Source organism: Saccostrea echinata, unplaced genomic scaffold, assembly GCF_033153115.1.
Source record: "Saccostrea echinata isolate AGI-Se365-2 ecotype Australia unplaced genomic scaffold, CSIRO_AGI_Sech_v1 ptg000029l, whole genome shotgun sequence".
Taxonomy (NCBI): Eukaryota; Metazoa; Mollusca; class Bivalvia; order Ostreida; family Ostreidae; genus Saccostrea; species Saccostrea echinata.
Genome location: NW_026889778.1, coordinates 13,176,601 through 13,191,895, shown reverse-complemented (window position 1 = coordinate 13,191,895; position 15,295 = coordinate 13,176,601). Strand labels below are relative to the sequence as shown.

Below are 15,295 nucleotides of genomic sequence, written 5' to 3'. Positions count from 1 at the left end.
TTTTAACTGTTAGATGAAATTATATCACGAAATTTCAAAATGATGATGAGGCCTTCATTATATGTTCATGAGGGATATGAACTTTGACATATCTCACAAAGTGACATATTTTACATGAAGTGCTAAAGATTGACCTTCATGAAAATAAGCCTGCCTGAGAACTCTTGAGCTAATATGTTCATACCCTTGGAAATTTTAAAACAATTAAATCAAAAACACTTCTTAATTGACTGTAAACTTTATATTTCTTACTTGTTCAAAGTACAGGGCATCATTTAGGAAAGATTCTCTGTTGTCGTGGTTAGAAAACACATGTTTCGCTGTAGGTTGCTGAAGCAGAAAAATTACTGTATTATATAAATGAATGCTTCTGATGAACAACTCAAATATATAAATAGTTCAGTGGTGTGTTAACGGGAAATGCAGCAAGCAAAGTTTTTAGACAGTCAAATAAAATTAAGTTTTAATCAGAAGAAACAGAGATTGTTCAGTGTTTTGTTTTCTTCTGTGATACTAATGTTTAAAATTTGTCTATATTAACAAAATATTAAATCATTTATACTGAAATTAAACATTCAGTTTAACCTTGCTGTGTTCTTTTTCCATTTAAAGGGTACCCCAAGTAAAGAAGATGATTGTGATTCTAGCCTCTCATCATTACATTTATCTAATTTTAGGGTAGAGAGTTATGTCCCTTCCTTTTAATTTCATGCTGAATGGAAATACATGACTGTATAATATGATTTATTTCGTGAACTTTTCCACTTAATATATTTCATGTTTTTTTCCCTATCTAATAAACACATGTTACAAACAACATGTTTTGAAAAATTGATAAAATTTATCATTATGATTATGTAAGTTCACTCATTTAAAACTGATTGGTAAAGAGAAGTTCTTCACTGCAAATGCTTTCATGCAGGAGGGTAAAATTCAAATTAGCTAAATATTAATGCACCCAACTATTGTCAGACTATACATGTACACATCAACTGTTTTTTTTTGTCTGTGCATCCAAAAACTGTTTCAGAAGACTACTCGGTATTATTCACAAGACATTTAAAGTCGATAACCACGTCACACAAACAATTATTGAATTAAGACTGTCTATGTCTGAAACAACAATTAACTTGTTTTTATTAAACAAATAAAATGTTCAGTGCACAAATATATTGTGCAATTTAAAACCTTAACAAACAAAATAGATAGAACCTTCAAGCATATAATCTCAATTCAAAAAAGCTTATATCAACCTCTTTTCTGTCGCTATTAGCAGTATATACTTGTAATGTAATTTGTACCTATGTCTGATTAGCCTCTAATAAAACCCCACACATAGCACACACATATACCAAGTAAATACGGGGGCAAATCTATTATAAAAGTTGTCCTAATCAAATACTGAACACTCGGATAACAAGTAAAAAGGAGCCTGTCCTAGTGCTTTGTAAAGAAAGTAAACTTCAACGTTACAGAGCTATTCTAATACGCTTTATTGATTGGTAATCTTTGGGTCTAGGAGATAGGTTCTCAACTTCATAATGCCATATATCTAGGTGCTAGTTTTAAGCTCAGTACACTTGAAAATGCAAATGACAATCCTATGTAGTTTGTCAGATCCCTTTATTTTTCAATAAACACATTTTTCCTTCTCACAATCAAAGTGATATTTAAAAAGATAAACATTACTTTCATAATATTAATGTTTAATTTTTAACCTTGTCAATAGAGAGAGATTTAAATTTCATTTTATCATTCTCTATCAAGTCATTTTGATTGGATTTTATTAAACTATATAAAGTCAATGACATATTCACAGGACACAATTCACTAGATCTATGGTATAAGGCAATTAGAAAGCACAAACAATAATTCTGTTTTAATAAACAGGTGCAGATCCAGCATTTCTAGTTAAGGGGGGGGGGGGGGGAGCAACCCTTTAAAAAATGAAATGACAACTGACACACACATTTTTTTTTTCTTATGGGGGAGAGAGGCTGACCCCTTATGAACATTTTTACACTACCCAGAATGGCCCTCACCCCAGTTAAAATGCCTCCCATATACCCCAAATGTAGCAGAAAATTGCAGCATTGCTCCAAAACAATTTTGGAGAAATAAATGAAGGTGCATTCAATCGAGTCTGTAGGACATCATTTAAAAGATTGAACATTCTGTTTACACTGACATCTGTCCCACCTTCATTTGGTAGGTCACATTTGTCATAGAGAAAAAAAATGATATTCTCAGGGCTTTCAAAAAGATTAGAAAATAGGAGGTACCTTGTGGAAGCAATTTTAATTAAATGTGTTATTAAATTTTTCTCCAACGAATATTTTAGCCGGTACATTTATGATTTCAGTCGGGAAAAGTACCGGGTACTGGCACATTTTGAAAGGCCTGTATTCTATTTTGAATTCAATGACTACAAAGTTTTTAGCTACAATTAGACCTGCTTCTTCTGTACATGTACAATTCATTAATTATAAGTTACGGAAATTGATAGTACCACTTCTAAATATCTTTTCAAACAAAAATGACTCTCTGTCAACAAGAGATAAATTATTCACAACCTCAAAAACAAACATTTCAAATCAATATTTCAATATGATGTTACTGGCATCTATTATTTAACAATGTATATTGATGAAATAGGCCTTTGGTCATTAACTCTTCAATAACCCCTCTCTGAGTATTGATTTTATAGTAATTCCTATTGGCCTGACATATTGTGATCTTATTGGTCCTGAATTTCCTGCTTTTTCAATACAATGACATGAAAGTTTCCTTTCAATTTTTTGTGTCTCTGGGTATACTTTGTTTATTTATCATTCTTTTATCCAAATACAAGTGTACATACAGGTACATCACTGGGTTACAGTGTTTACTGTATAAATATCAAACTAACAAATGCGGATCAGTTTTCAACATGTTGAAGTTTAAATCCCTGGAACAAATGAATCTGTCTAAATGATCAAAATGTAGGTATTGTATACTCAGATGTGCAGCAATGTAATAATCATGGCATTCCCACAAAAACCAAGACAAATTTTCTGAGAGTAAACTTGTACAACTCAATCAAGATGCTCCTATATTATAATAAAAGTTTATACGTGTAATTAATTTTGAATTTTTGACAGTTTCTATTAATGCACAAACAGTACAGTAATATACATTATGCCATTTTTGTAAGACTGCTGCCTTTAAAAGTTTTGAAACGATCTGTTCTTTTTCACTGTGAACACTATTATTTTCTGGCCAGATTTTGTAATATACCAGAGGCTTTTTATATTGAATTTATTTATTTTATCTAATTGAAGGTAAAGTCAAAGAACCTATTGAACTGAATTTTACACAAACATTTTCAGCTCTTTTTACATCACAATGCTTGTTTTCACATTTAGACAGTGATTGGATACATTCTTATTTATTACAAAGATTACAATATTCTGAAGGTAATTTGTCTATCTGTCCCCCCAGAGAGCAGAAAATAATATGGTTATGTACACATTGCTATAAATCACACAAAGAAAACTCTACATGGTTGCTACCGAACCAAACTATATATTTACTTTAAAATTCGCTCTTTTAAAAGTTGTAAATCAGACCACTTTGACAAGTTAACAGTGCATTCTTTAATAATTAATATGAAATTCTGCAGCGATATTCAAATGTAGACAGCTAAAACGTAAATTACTTTTAATTTCTTGCATTTTTTAGTGGTCAAAAAATGTTGGTTCCCCTTTAAAAATAAAATTAGATATTTGTGTAACAAAAATTTAGACTGAATCAATTGTCTATAACAATGTATAAGGCTATTAGTATATGCTTCTGGAAAATGATACCCCCTGGGGAAATATCAGGAATGTATTCAAATTTTGGAAAATAAAACCTTGTTCTAAAAAAAAATGCCCTGAAAATGAGCAACAATAAAGCCACTTAACCCAATCAATGGCGAATGCTACAAAAGTACACTGAAAACATTTATACCTTTGACCTATTGAAGAACTTTTTTGGAGGCTGTGGCTTTGCTACCTGTCTGTATTCACATACAAAATCATTTCTTGTCTTACTCCGGAAATGCCCATAGTAACCAGTTGGAAACTGAAATGTAGGAAAATGAAAAACAACTTAAAAATGCGAAGTTATTTATAACCAAAAAATAAAAAAAAAAAGAAAAATGATAAGAATTTAAGCAAAACAGTACATGCAGTTTTGCTCAAAATTTGTATTAATATTCATCTTTGAAAAATCCCTCTTTTATTAATAAAGGGCAAGTTGGGTACCAGGCTATTCATTTCTGGGGACAGAAGTGTTATCAATACCCTTGTACATCTCAATAAGGTGTAGTACTCTTTCAAATTTTTTCTGAAGTTTTCCATGCTTTTTTCATGCTTTTAATATTTCACATGGTTTTCCTGGCACGTCAAATATCAAAACTGTGGGGGGAAAAAGCCTGGAATACCTTCAGATATTTGGGATGTACATGTATTAACATACAGTACTCTCAACGTGACCCATGTGGTCTGTACTGGAATTCCGCTATGTTATATCAAATACTTATCCTTCCTGTTTGCCCACCATTCATATCATTCAACCAGCATTGGAACTCTGGCATGATTGAACAGTTAATCCATCATAAATACAAATTATTAATGTTATTAATCGTACAATATATAATAAAATAATATAAAATGATTACGAGTTTTTTTTTTCTTTCAAATTCAGACTAATACATCTCACATCCTGCAGTTTAATATACTTCTATTGCCAATGCTGTCTCCACTTAACATGCTTAAGTTATTTCAAACCATAAATATGATTTTCGAGACACTATAATTGGTACAACATCACAAAATGAGACACTAATTGGTACAACATCACAAAATGAGACACAAGAGACAAAAGATGCAAGTAAATTAATCCTCTTTGTAGTTCTTTGATGTCCTAAGGCTACAAGACAAATTATCAGCTGATTTGTTTCATACTAAATACAGACTGACCCTATCCCCCCTTCCCTCCCACCCACACACTCTTTTTCCACGTGGGGCGCATTATGTACCTGACTACCATTGGCATTGCCATTGACGGATAAAGGAAGCTATACCGAGTAACTTTATCACTCATGATGAGGATAAAATTTAAGAAAAAATGGACTAATAAACCAATGACAACATAAACATCAAATGACTTTATCAATGAATTGACACTCAAGTCTGTAACGAAGAGTTTTATCTTACTAATTAGGGTAATTAACTTACCCAGCTGCCTACAACTTCTGTGGCGCAGGTCATGTCTGATTTCACCATACACCCAGCCTTTTACGTTAAATGCATAGCATTAAGCCTTGAATACACCTAATATTTCTTTGCTTTCAATTATTACACTTCAGCCTTTTTTCATCGGCAAAATATCGAGTATCCAAGTGCACCGACTACTGCAATGGCGATGTAAACACATCCAGTTGGCCGTAGCTACTCATCGTTATTGTCCAATGAAATTCGTCCTTACAATGGGCACAAGGTGCTTGTCACACATCACTTCCGGTTACAGTTCGTCTGCTGGAGAAGTGATACGTTGTGCTGTCTGCATAATTTAACGAACTCACAAAAGAAAAGTTAGTGATTACAAAAGGAGTAAATTTTTTTAACTGAAAAAAAGAATTTGACCAAGTATTTTATTTGAATGTAAACGTCACTGTTTAAAAAAAAGGGGGGGGGGTGTTCGGGAAAAAATATTTTTATGTCATGAAAAAAGTTATGATGACGAAATCTTGTTCGTATAATCTTATAATTTTATTTTCATACCTCCAAGTTTTTAATTGTCCCATAACAATATATATAATAGATTCCTTAGTACAAAATTTCATTGTTATCTAGATCCTTTGATCCGCTCAGATCTAAATATATACATATTGAGATGTGTAAGTAACGATCAATGTGAGCGGATCCGTTGGTTTTAATTACATTGTAATTTTCATTAAATTTATTTCATTCAAATTTTAATTTGGCCTACTTATTTTTGCTATTTTCTTTTTTTCACACCAGCATTGGAAAAAAAATATGAAGAAAAGCATTTTTTCGAACCATGTTTCAAGAAGAGACCTTTTTCTATATGGTGGACACAAAAGGTATATAACTGTTTTTTAGCTATTATATTGTCAATGCATGCCATGCCAACTGCTTGGTTCTTGCACATTCTGTAAATCTAAGATAATGCTCATCAACTAGATAGTGTAAATCTTGTCATTTTTATTAGTTTATCACATTATGTCTAGAATATAGAACCTTAAACGATGATAAATTACTAATACATATTTTCAATTCACATTTCTGAAATTTTGTATTGCATAATATAATTTGTCAAGAAATCAAGCCTTATTTGGAACCATTCTCTGATTTTTGTATTGCAGTGATATTAATTTTTGCACTGACTTGAAATGCTTTAATATTGATAAATTACTTATGAATTATAAAGATAGTATATTTTTAATTGTAAACAGTCAGAAGAATGACAAGTCCAGCTTTCAACAGATCTCCACTCAATCACAAGAATTTTCACAGGGTCTAGATGGATTCAACTTGAGCAGTGGTTCATCAGAGGTGTATTTAAAATTAAAATAAAAATGAAAAAAAAAATGAAGTTTCAATTTGAATAAAATGAGAAGCCTTTGAGCTTGAGGAAAAATAGATTGTTGACCAAAAAAAGAAAAAGTAAAAAGAAAAAAAGTGATATTTTTGAAAGGACACCATCACAAATTACCTTTATTTTCTTTTGAATAGCACATGTATGTATTGGCAAAAATGAAATTTTTGATGGGGCAGGAGGCTCAGTCCCTGCAGCAAGTAATTAAATGAAATATTATATATAGCAGTTGTCCCAAGGAAGGAAAATGTTTGACAGTTACAACACACCGCAGAGTAGCGGTAACAAAAATCTTGCATCTCTGATGAAGCCTATGTCCAGTGTGTCTTCAGCCCCAGGGCGCCCAAAGTTCCAGCAACAGTATCAGAACAACAGACTCAAAGCAAAGGAAAATGAAGAAAGGTATATAAAGAGGGAATAGGGGTTTAAGTAGATCCTAAAGGCTCAGTATTTTTATTGTGCTTAATTAAAATTCAGATAAGACACAATGATCTTGAATGTTAAATTAATAGAACATATTATCTTATAAATCAATGACATTTTTTTTACTGAATCAAAATGTTTTTTTTTTCTTTTTTAACTATTCCTGGAAAATTGTTTATCTAAAAATCATCTGTCATTTTTTTTTTTAATATGAAAAAAAAAATTATTTAAGTTTTCTTTATCAAAATATGCTTCTTAAATTACCATTTTGTTTGAAATTCAAACATCCTCGTTTTTGGAAAACAGCTAGAATACAAATATGGAGCTTTAATTAAATTTCAGTATATTTGATCCTCTTGATGAGATCAAATAATTGCTGACCAGTTTTATTTTCAGGGAGCTGATGCAGACAATATCACAGACTGTAAAAGAATGTTCAGAAGAGGTTAGTAAATGATTTATATTTGGATGTGTTGGTGGTATAATAGCACCTGGTCATACCAACAAATTAAAACCATTTGCATGTCAATTTTTAGGTCACCTGAGTCACTCAGGCGACCTATTGCTATCTGTTTTTGTCTGCCGCCATGCATCGTACGTCATGCAATATGTGTTAACATTTAAACAATATCAGCTTCTTCTCTGGAACCACTGAACCAATTTCAACCAATTTTGGCAAATAGCCAAATTGAAAGGGAACAAAAATTGTGAATTTCATGGTCCCTGGGGCCTGAGGGGTGGGGCTAAAACCACCAAAATTAATGCAATCTTTAAAAATCTTCTTAAACTGTTAATTGGCATGATTGTAATAAGCATTGAGTCCTTTACCAAAATTATGGCTCCAGGGTCAGGGGTTCTGGGGTTAGGGTGGGGCTTTATTGATTATGTAGGGAAAATGCATTAATTCTTTGAACATCTCCTCTGCTCCTGGGTATTATGCAAACAAACTAAATGCATAGTTATGATGAGGAAGGTTGCTTCTTCCAGAATTGTGAATTTCAAGGCCCTTGGGGGTGTGTGTGTAATGATTATATACTGAAAATGAATTAATGCTTTGAAATCTGCTCTTTGGTATTAATCAAACATTTATGATGAGCAAGGGTGCCTTTTCCGAAATTGTGAAATGTGTGGCCCCAGGGTCAGGGGTTCCTGTTGGATGGGGCACTACTGATTATATAGCGGAAATGCATATTTTCTTTATTCCTCTGCTCTGTCTCTGGGTATTAAGTAATCAAAGTAAGCATGCTAAGTGTATATTTATGCCTCTTTCAAAATTTTGAATTTCATGGCCTATGGTTTAAAACCAAATTCAATTGTTGGAAAGTTGTTACATGATACTCAGGTGACCTATAAGGCCCTTGGACCTCTTGTTTTTATTATTATATATATGACACAGAAATTATGATTTAGGTTCAAAATGCCATGAAAGTCATGCCAGATTACTTGGGAGAACACATGCAGATGTTTGGAGATTCCATTACAAAACTGATTAATGACAGTGAGTATAAAAATAAAAATTCATCTGTATCATAAATGAAGATACAACGAATATCTACCAGGGTCATCTCAGTTCCAAAATTTTTCAGGTCTGGTAGGTTCAATAAATTTTCGGTTCAATTTCGGTTTTTCAGATTGGTTCTTTAAATGTAATTTAAACTTCAATTTCATAAATTAAACTTGAAAAATCTTTGTTACGTTTAATTCACCTTAAAAAAAAGAAAAGTCATGAGCATGTAAATGTCATGTGATTGGTGTTTTAGGACTACTAGGCCGACTATTATAAGTGCAGACAATATATGACCACTCTTGCTCCTTTCAATAATTATCCAATCTTTCATTGACAAATGTTTTGTCATGGATGAAGTAGATTTAAGTTGTGATGTTTATTTTTCCCTATTATCGTCATTATTCTTTCGCATTTTTCTTATAAAGCAGATTTTAATAAACAAACCAAACCCGAAACAAAATCCAGAAAATGGAACCAAACAACTTGGAATGCTGTTTTTGGTTAATTTGGGAAACCATGACAGGAAATTAAATGTCTTCATTGAGCCTTAACTTTAGATATCTTAAGCTAGCTTTTTTTTAAAACTTTGATAAATTCTCTTTCTGTATGAGGTCTTTGCGGCATTGTCTGTTCATAATGATTCTAGCACACTGGGAGGGGTTTGGAGAAGGCCCTGGGAGAGCTTGCAGTGGACTAGGTCCCATATATTTAATTATGACGTTCATGACTAGGGATATATGTCTATCACCTGATTCCATACTTTTTATAAGTAATTTATATATAATTACAGAGTATTGTAGCAAATTATCCTAATCAAATAAAAGATGCAGATATGTTAGCTCACTGATCTATAAAATTGGTATGCTAGCTCGACATCCATTTTCTCAGAGCATTCAGGAACCAGTGTGCACCAAAAGCACTAGCCAATGAACGAACACTAGTAAAAATTTGGTCAGGCTAGTAGAATGTAGGTAGTGTGTAGTCAACACTAGCCCAATCGACTAGTGGAATTTTCAGTAATATTCATTATACCTGGACTATAATAGGAGTAATTCCATATAATTTTTGCGAATTCCTTGAAAATCATGGGTAAAAAATGATTCTCTCCAAAGAGGTGCATCAGTTAAATGAATTGATACACATCTATTCAGGACACCTAGCAATTCTTTTTAAATCTTGTGAAAAGTTCCAATATGTTTCAAATAAAATCAATATTCATTACACAGCTCAGTTTAAGTTAGATGTACATATAAGGAGGCAGGCATAATTTATATGGGAAATGAGTAATTTGTCATTGTGACATCATTATGGTAAAATTTGATGCATTTAATGTGCAGTGAGAGGCAGATCATTTGCTTTCTTTGGTAGGGAAAGAATTTTTTTTAGCTCACCTGAGCTGAAAGCTCAAGTGAGCTTTTCTGATCACATTTTGTCTGTAGTCCGTCTTCTAGCTGTCTGTCCGTCCATCTGTAAACTTTTAATATTTTCGACTTCTTCTCCAGAACCACCGGGCCAATTTCAACCAAACTTGCCACAAAGCATCCTTGGGTAAAGGGGGTTCAAGTTTGTTCAAATGAAGTTGGGTAAAGGGGGTTCAAGTTTGTTCAAATAAAGGGCAACACCCTCTGCAAAGAGGAGATAATTAAGAATTGGTGAAAATTTGGTGTCGTCATTTAAAAATCTTCTCAAGAACCATTGGGCCAGAAAAGTTGAAACTTATGTGAAACCTTCATTACATAGTGTAGATTCAAGTTTGTTCAAATCATGACACCCGGGTGTAGGGTGGGGCTACAATGGGGGATCAAAGTTTACATAAGAATATATAGGAAAAATCTTTAAAACTCTTCTTCTCAAGAACAACAGAGCCACAATTGGTTATACTGATATGGAATCATCCTCAGGTAGTGTAGATTCAAGTTTGTTCAAATCATGACAGGTGATCAAAGCTTTACATATGATACAGGAGAAGAAATCTGCTGATGAAGAACAACAGGGCCATATTGACTCATAGCGCTGTGGCCCATAGGCCTCTTGTTTCATTTAAATCCTCATTTTCACGTATTATTTTTTTTTTTTCAAACAGATCTGCAAGAGCAATTTGAAAATATTCTTCTGACTTTTCAAGACCAGAAAGATGCTAGACACCAGATTGGTGAAATGAAAGGAATCATAGATGAGGTACATTTGTCTTTTTGGGGGGAGCTAGGATGGGTGAGGGGTTTCAAAGGTGTTAAATGCAAAACATGTACAGCAAAATGTCAAGTGAACATGAAAATATTAACTGTAATGTCAAATTCAGTTTTTCACTAAATGCAAAAAATATATGAAATACTGTCTTAATAACATCTTTTTGTTGGGGATTGGCTATGACTGTGCAGGCTTTTTTCCCCTAATAGAATGAATAGTCAGAAAGAGTTGGAAAAATTTAATTGAGACTGTTGCTTATGGTTGCACTTACCCGTATTTTAATAGCAGGATTCACATTAAGATTTTTTCAACACACTTGACAGACAATATATAGAATTCATGACTATACAGCTGAAATATGATTGCATGAACACTGATAGAACTTGATTTTTGGACAAAACCAATTCATGACCTGTATTTTTGCCAGAATTTTGAATACACAGAAATATATCCTAAAATACAGAAATGAGTATTTAATATCATTGACAAATACATGTAGATATGTATCTTAGTGCATCAAAAAAGAAAAAAAAAGGAACATTTTATCATCTAAATTTTTTTTTGATTAGAAACAAGCCAGGATAGCTGACCTCCAGAAGCAGTTGGAGCAACATCAAAAAGCAGGGTGTCAGCAGTCGATGGAGAAAGTGACCGATGTCATTCACAAGAACAGAGAACACATGGACAAACAGCTACTGACTCTGATAGACAGCAACCAGACCATCACAGAGAACCAGCAGAGGATACTAGAGGGGCAAGAGAAGCAACTTAATGTCGGGAACCAGAACCATAGCGAACTGCAACAGAGGCTGGATAACATGCCAAAGAAAATGGGGAAAAACAACAGGTATACAATAAATGTCAAATGAATAAAACTAATGAAGTCATTGTAAGTGAAGATCATTATGTTGAAATAAATGAATGTGACTGTAGGTGCAAAAACTTTTTCAAGATATTAAACAGACTGGATATACAACATGTACAATTAATGAAAAGATTGAAGTACTTCAGTACTAAATGATACCTGATTATGAAGAAACCTTTAGGAGTTAAGTTGGTGTTTGAATGAGATGAAAGAAAAGTTATTTTTTTTAGTTGCAGTTTTGCAGAAGAAATAAAATGTATAAGAAGAGAACTGGAAATCCAGAAAATGGAGGCTCTAGAATTCTTTCAAGGATTGTTAACAAAGAGTAGTGATGAGCAAACCGAAGACATTACCAAACAAATAGAGAGTGAAGTGAGCCGATCAACCAAAACCATCTGTAATACCTCAAGCAGTGTGGCCAACATCCAAAAAGATTTCCTTCATGATACAATGAAAGAGCAGCAAGAAGAGTTGAAAGCATTCCTGAAAGCTGAACTACAGAAAGCACATAGAAACCAGTCCAGTCAGGAATCTCTCGACTCCTTCACCATAAAGCACAAAGATTATACACAGTCATATAATGATAGGAAATGTAGATCTGCAGTTCCAATACAAACAGAAAGAGAGGCAGTAGGTTTTGTTAAACATCAGAAAGAGAATGATGAGATCAGGAAGATGGATCCTCAACAACTACAGTTTTATGAAAATCCATCCAGGGGAAATAGTAATGTATTAACGTCTGATGTAAAGCAGAAATCTACCCAACAAGATTTTATGTCCCCTGACACCAATGCAAACCAGAGTCATTGCAAAACTTTCTTCCAGAGGCCAAACCCTTCTCCTGTTGCTACAGTTCTACCACAACCTCAGGGGAGAGGCCAGTCCAGAGCTGGGAAGGAATCCCAGGAAGACTACGAGGCAGTAAATGGAGCACAAATGACTCAAGGAAGAGCAGAGAGGAAAAACGACAAGTTCAGAAACATTGTGCCCAAAAGAAGATCTCAGAGAATTGCAGGATTTTCACAGAATTCAGAGAACAGTTCAGAAAATGGCCATGTCAGCAGTGTTCCTGCATATGCCTCTCAGAACTTTTTTGATAGTCAACAATTAACTTGCTCTTCAAATGAATCTCAGCGTGACATTGTTCCGTCATATGCCAAGAAACCCAGGTATAATACACAAGACCATGAAAGTCACACTAGTTTGTCAAAGAATTTTGTTCCATCAGCTGACTGTCATGTTCCAAGGCAACCTGCTTATAACTATGGAACTGTAAGGCCAAATGTCAGAACCCCATCTAAGAAATTTGGCAAAGGTACTGATGTTTTCCAATTTTCTGAGGAGAATTCAAACTTCCTTAAAACTGTACATGGAAATCCCATCTCCAGAATTAATAAAAGAGAAAAACTGGTGGAAAATGACAAAGAAGTGGTGAGTTGACTGCTAAGATCACAATTTATATATTAAAAAAATAAATAATGGTTTCTATGTAACCTCACATGAAATAAACAGAATTGATACCATAGTTGGTCTTCGCCATTTTCAGAGAGGTACATTATACTTTTCTTCAGATTGATGAACAGCTGCAGTTGGATGATTATTATAATCAATGGCATGTACTCATCTTGTACTTGGTATAATAAGTGCCATTTTTGTGATTTTTTTCAGTCTGAAGAGAGCAGAGACTCCTCTCCTTCTGTGTCCATCACCAAAATCATGATCAAGAGAAAATTCCGTCGAGATTCACCTGCCTCATCTGTCTTCAGCAACTTTAGAACGTGTATGTTTATATTTATACTTCAATATGTCATATACTACAATATGTTGTCATATATTACAATATGTTGTATAAAGTATAAAATTTGATGACTTATTAGTAGAAAAAACATGGAAAATAAAGTATTACCTAAAAAATATCTTTTGTAGACTCCCATCCCAAGACAAAACCTGTAGTCACTTCTACTCCTGGATACCAGCCATCTGAAAGTGGATGGAAAGTGAATAGAGGGGTAAAAGCCATGGTTGTTTCTTTTGAGAATAGTCCTTCAACCAAGATAATTTTCTTATGATAATGCACATTTAGAAATCATGAATCCATTTACTTAACATCCTTATGGATTAAAAACTCTCAGCAAATGATTCTCTATAAAACATTAACTGGTATACTCTTCTTATTATACAATCACTTTTATAAATATGGAGTATCTTACTTAAGCCATTGGCTAAAAATCTTTCACAAAATGATTTTAATATATTCTGTGTTTTAACTCTGGTACATTTGGTAACACAGGATGTTCTGACAAAGAGACATGAGAGCTATAAGAGGAACCTAATGCAGGTAGATGATGATCTCCTAGAGTTGTCCCACAGAATACAGAACCAGCTTAAAAGGAGGTGATGTACTGGAATATAGTCAGTCCAACAGGTGCTAAAATCAGCTCAGAAATAGATGATGAAAATACTGACAACATTTAAGCTTTACCTTTACATGTATTAAAAATCATATATTGTATATGAGCAACCAGTAAACTGAAAATTTGCAATATTTTGTTGTTTTTTTTAAAAAATACATTGTGCTGCCATACATTTATGAAGAAGGACTGTGATAATTCAGCAGATGAAAAAAATATAACACTTGGTTGTTCTTGTTCAAGGAGGGCTTAAGCATCTTGATAAATAGTAAGAGTAAAAGACATGTACGTGCTACATGTACATTTTGAAATGATCGATGCAATTGTGTTTGTAATATAATACTCCACATCTGGTTTTTTACATGATTTGATCATTTTTCACTATTTTTTCATCGTTAATTTTTTTTTAATTGATGGTGGATCCATTATCATCAAAGCTGATGTCTGTGATATGTTTAATGACATGTAAATAACATGTTGCTGGAACTGTGATAGTTTAGAAACATGCCAAGAACATGATGTTTTTCTTGTTGATTATACACATGTAGATACCAGGTAAAGAACAAGATGTTAACATTGTTATATTATTGTTTTGGTTGTATTTCATTAAAAGTTACTGCTAAATGTTTAAATAAGTGTTTGTTTTTAACCTTTCCATTGAGAAGACATAAAATACGGGTATGTGCTGTAGCGATACATATAGTTTCAGCAATATCAGAACTTGTGGTATGTGTAACAATGTTGATAGAAGGTCAAAATACTTATGACTTGAGAATATTTAGATGATGATATTGTGAACTGGTAACTTGTAAAGGCCAGATATTATAAGTTGAATATCTCACCCTGATACATAAACATGCTGTATATATAAGAAGGAAATGATGATTGTAGGTCATCAAATTTCATTTTCTCATTTTAAGTCAAAGGTCCAGTAATCGACTTGATAAGGAGAGTGTTATGTCTTTAGAACTTGTGCCCAACCCAAATTACGATATGAAATATATTCATATCAAACAATATTTTTCCACTATTAGAGAAACTGCAAAATTGGGGTAAAAGATTTGTGCCACCAAATAATTCTGTTCTTTATAGTGTAAAGACTTGAATTTGGTCAACAATTTTGGTTTACAGCATGATAAATAGTAAAATAAAATAGGATTCATCATTCTCCTTAAACATATAATACCAACATGAAGTGAATAAAAGTCTTAGTAAAGAAATTCTTCATTTGAAGATGATGTGCAAAATTTCAGTTAA

The 15,295-nt window shown here is 33.0% G+C and overlaps 2 protein-coding genes across 2 annotated transcripts in view; one reads left to right on the top strand and one right to left on the bottom strand.

Moving 5' to 3' along the window:
* Positions 1–5,551, bottom strand: part of LOC133195621 (uncharacterized) — a 238,631-nt gene extending 233,080 nt beyond the window's left edge. Inside the window, exons 1-3 of the mRNA XM_061331512.1 lie at positions 5,262–5,551; positions 3,991–4,104; positions 253–330 (exon numbers count right to left, since the gene is read on the bottom strand). Coding sequence (XP_061187496.1) covers positions 253–330; positions 3,991–4,104; positions 5,262–5,309 — 240 coding nt within the window. The 5' untranslated portion in view covers positions 5,310–5,551. The remainder of the gene's footprint in view (positions 1–252; positions 331–3,990; positions 4,105–5,261) is intronic.
* Positions 5,552–6,057: 506 nt separating this feature from the next.
* LOC133195616 (uncharacterized) lies at positions 6,058–14,649 on the top strand. Its single transcript, XM_061331504.1, has 11 exons — positions 6,058–6,130; positions 6,503–6,602; positions 6,872–7,047; positions 7,465–7,513; positions 8,479–8,566; positions 10,659–10,753; positions 11,332–11,609; positions 11,864–13,058; positions 13,296–13,407; positions 13,554–13,636; positions 13,918–14,649. The coding sequence occupies exons 1-11, from the start codon at positions 6,063–6,065 to the stop codon at positions 14,023–14,025; spliced, it is 2,352 nt and encodes a 783-aa protein (XP_061187488.1). The 5' UTR covers positions 6,058–6,062; the 3' UTR covers positions 14,026–14,649.
* The last annotated feature ends 646 nt before the right edge of the window (positions 14,650–15,295 follow it).

What these genes read in the sequence shown, in the direction of transcription:
- LOC133195616 (XM_061331504.1), top strand. Translation starts at nt 6,063, where the DNA reads ATGAAGAAAAGCATTTTTTCGAACCATGTTTCAAGAAGAGACCTTTTT. An exon ending in CTATATGGTGGACACAAAAG is followed by an intron (nt 6,131 to 6,502) that starts GTATATAACTGT and finishes AATTGTAAACAG; the next exon opens with TCAGAAGAATGACAAGTCCA. An exon ending in GCAAAGGAAAATGAAGAAAG is followed by an intron (nt 7,048 to 7,464) that starts GTATATAAAGAG and finishes TTTTATTTTCAG; the next exon opens with GGAGCTGATGCAGACAATAT.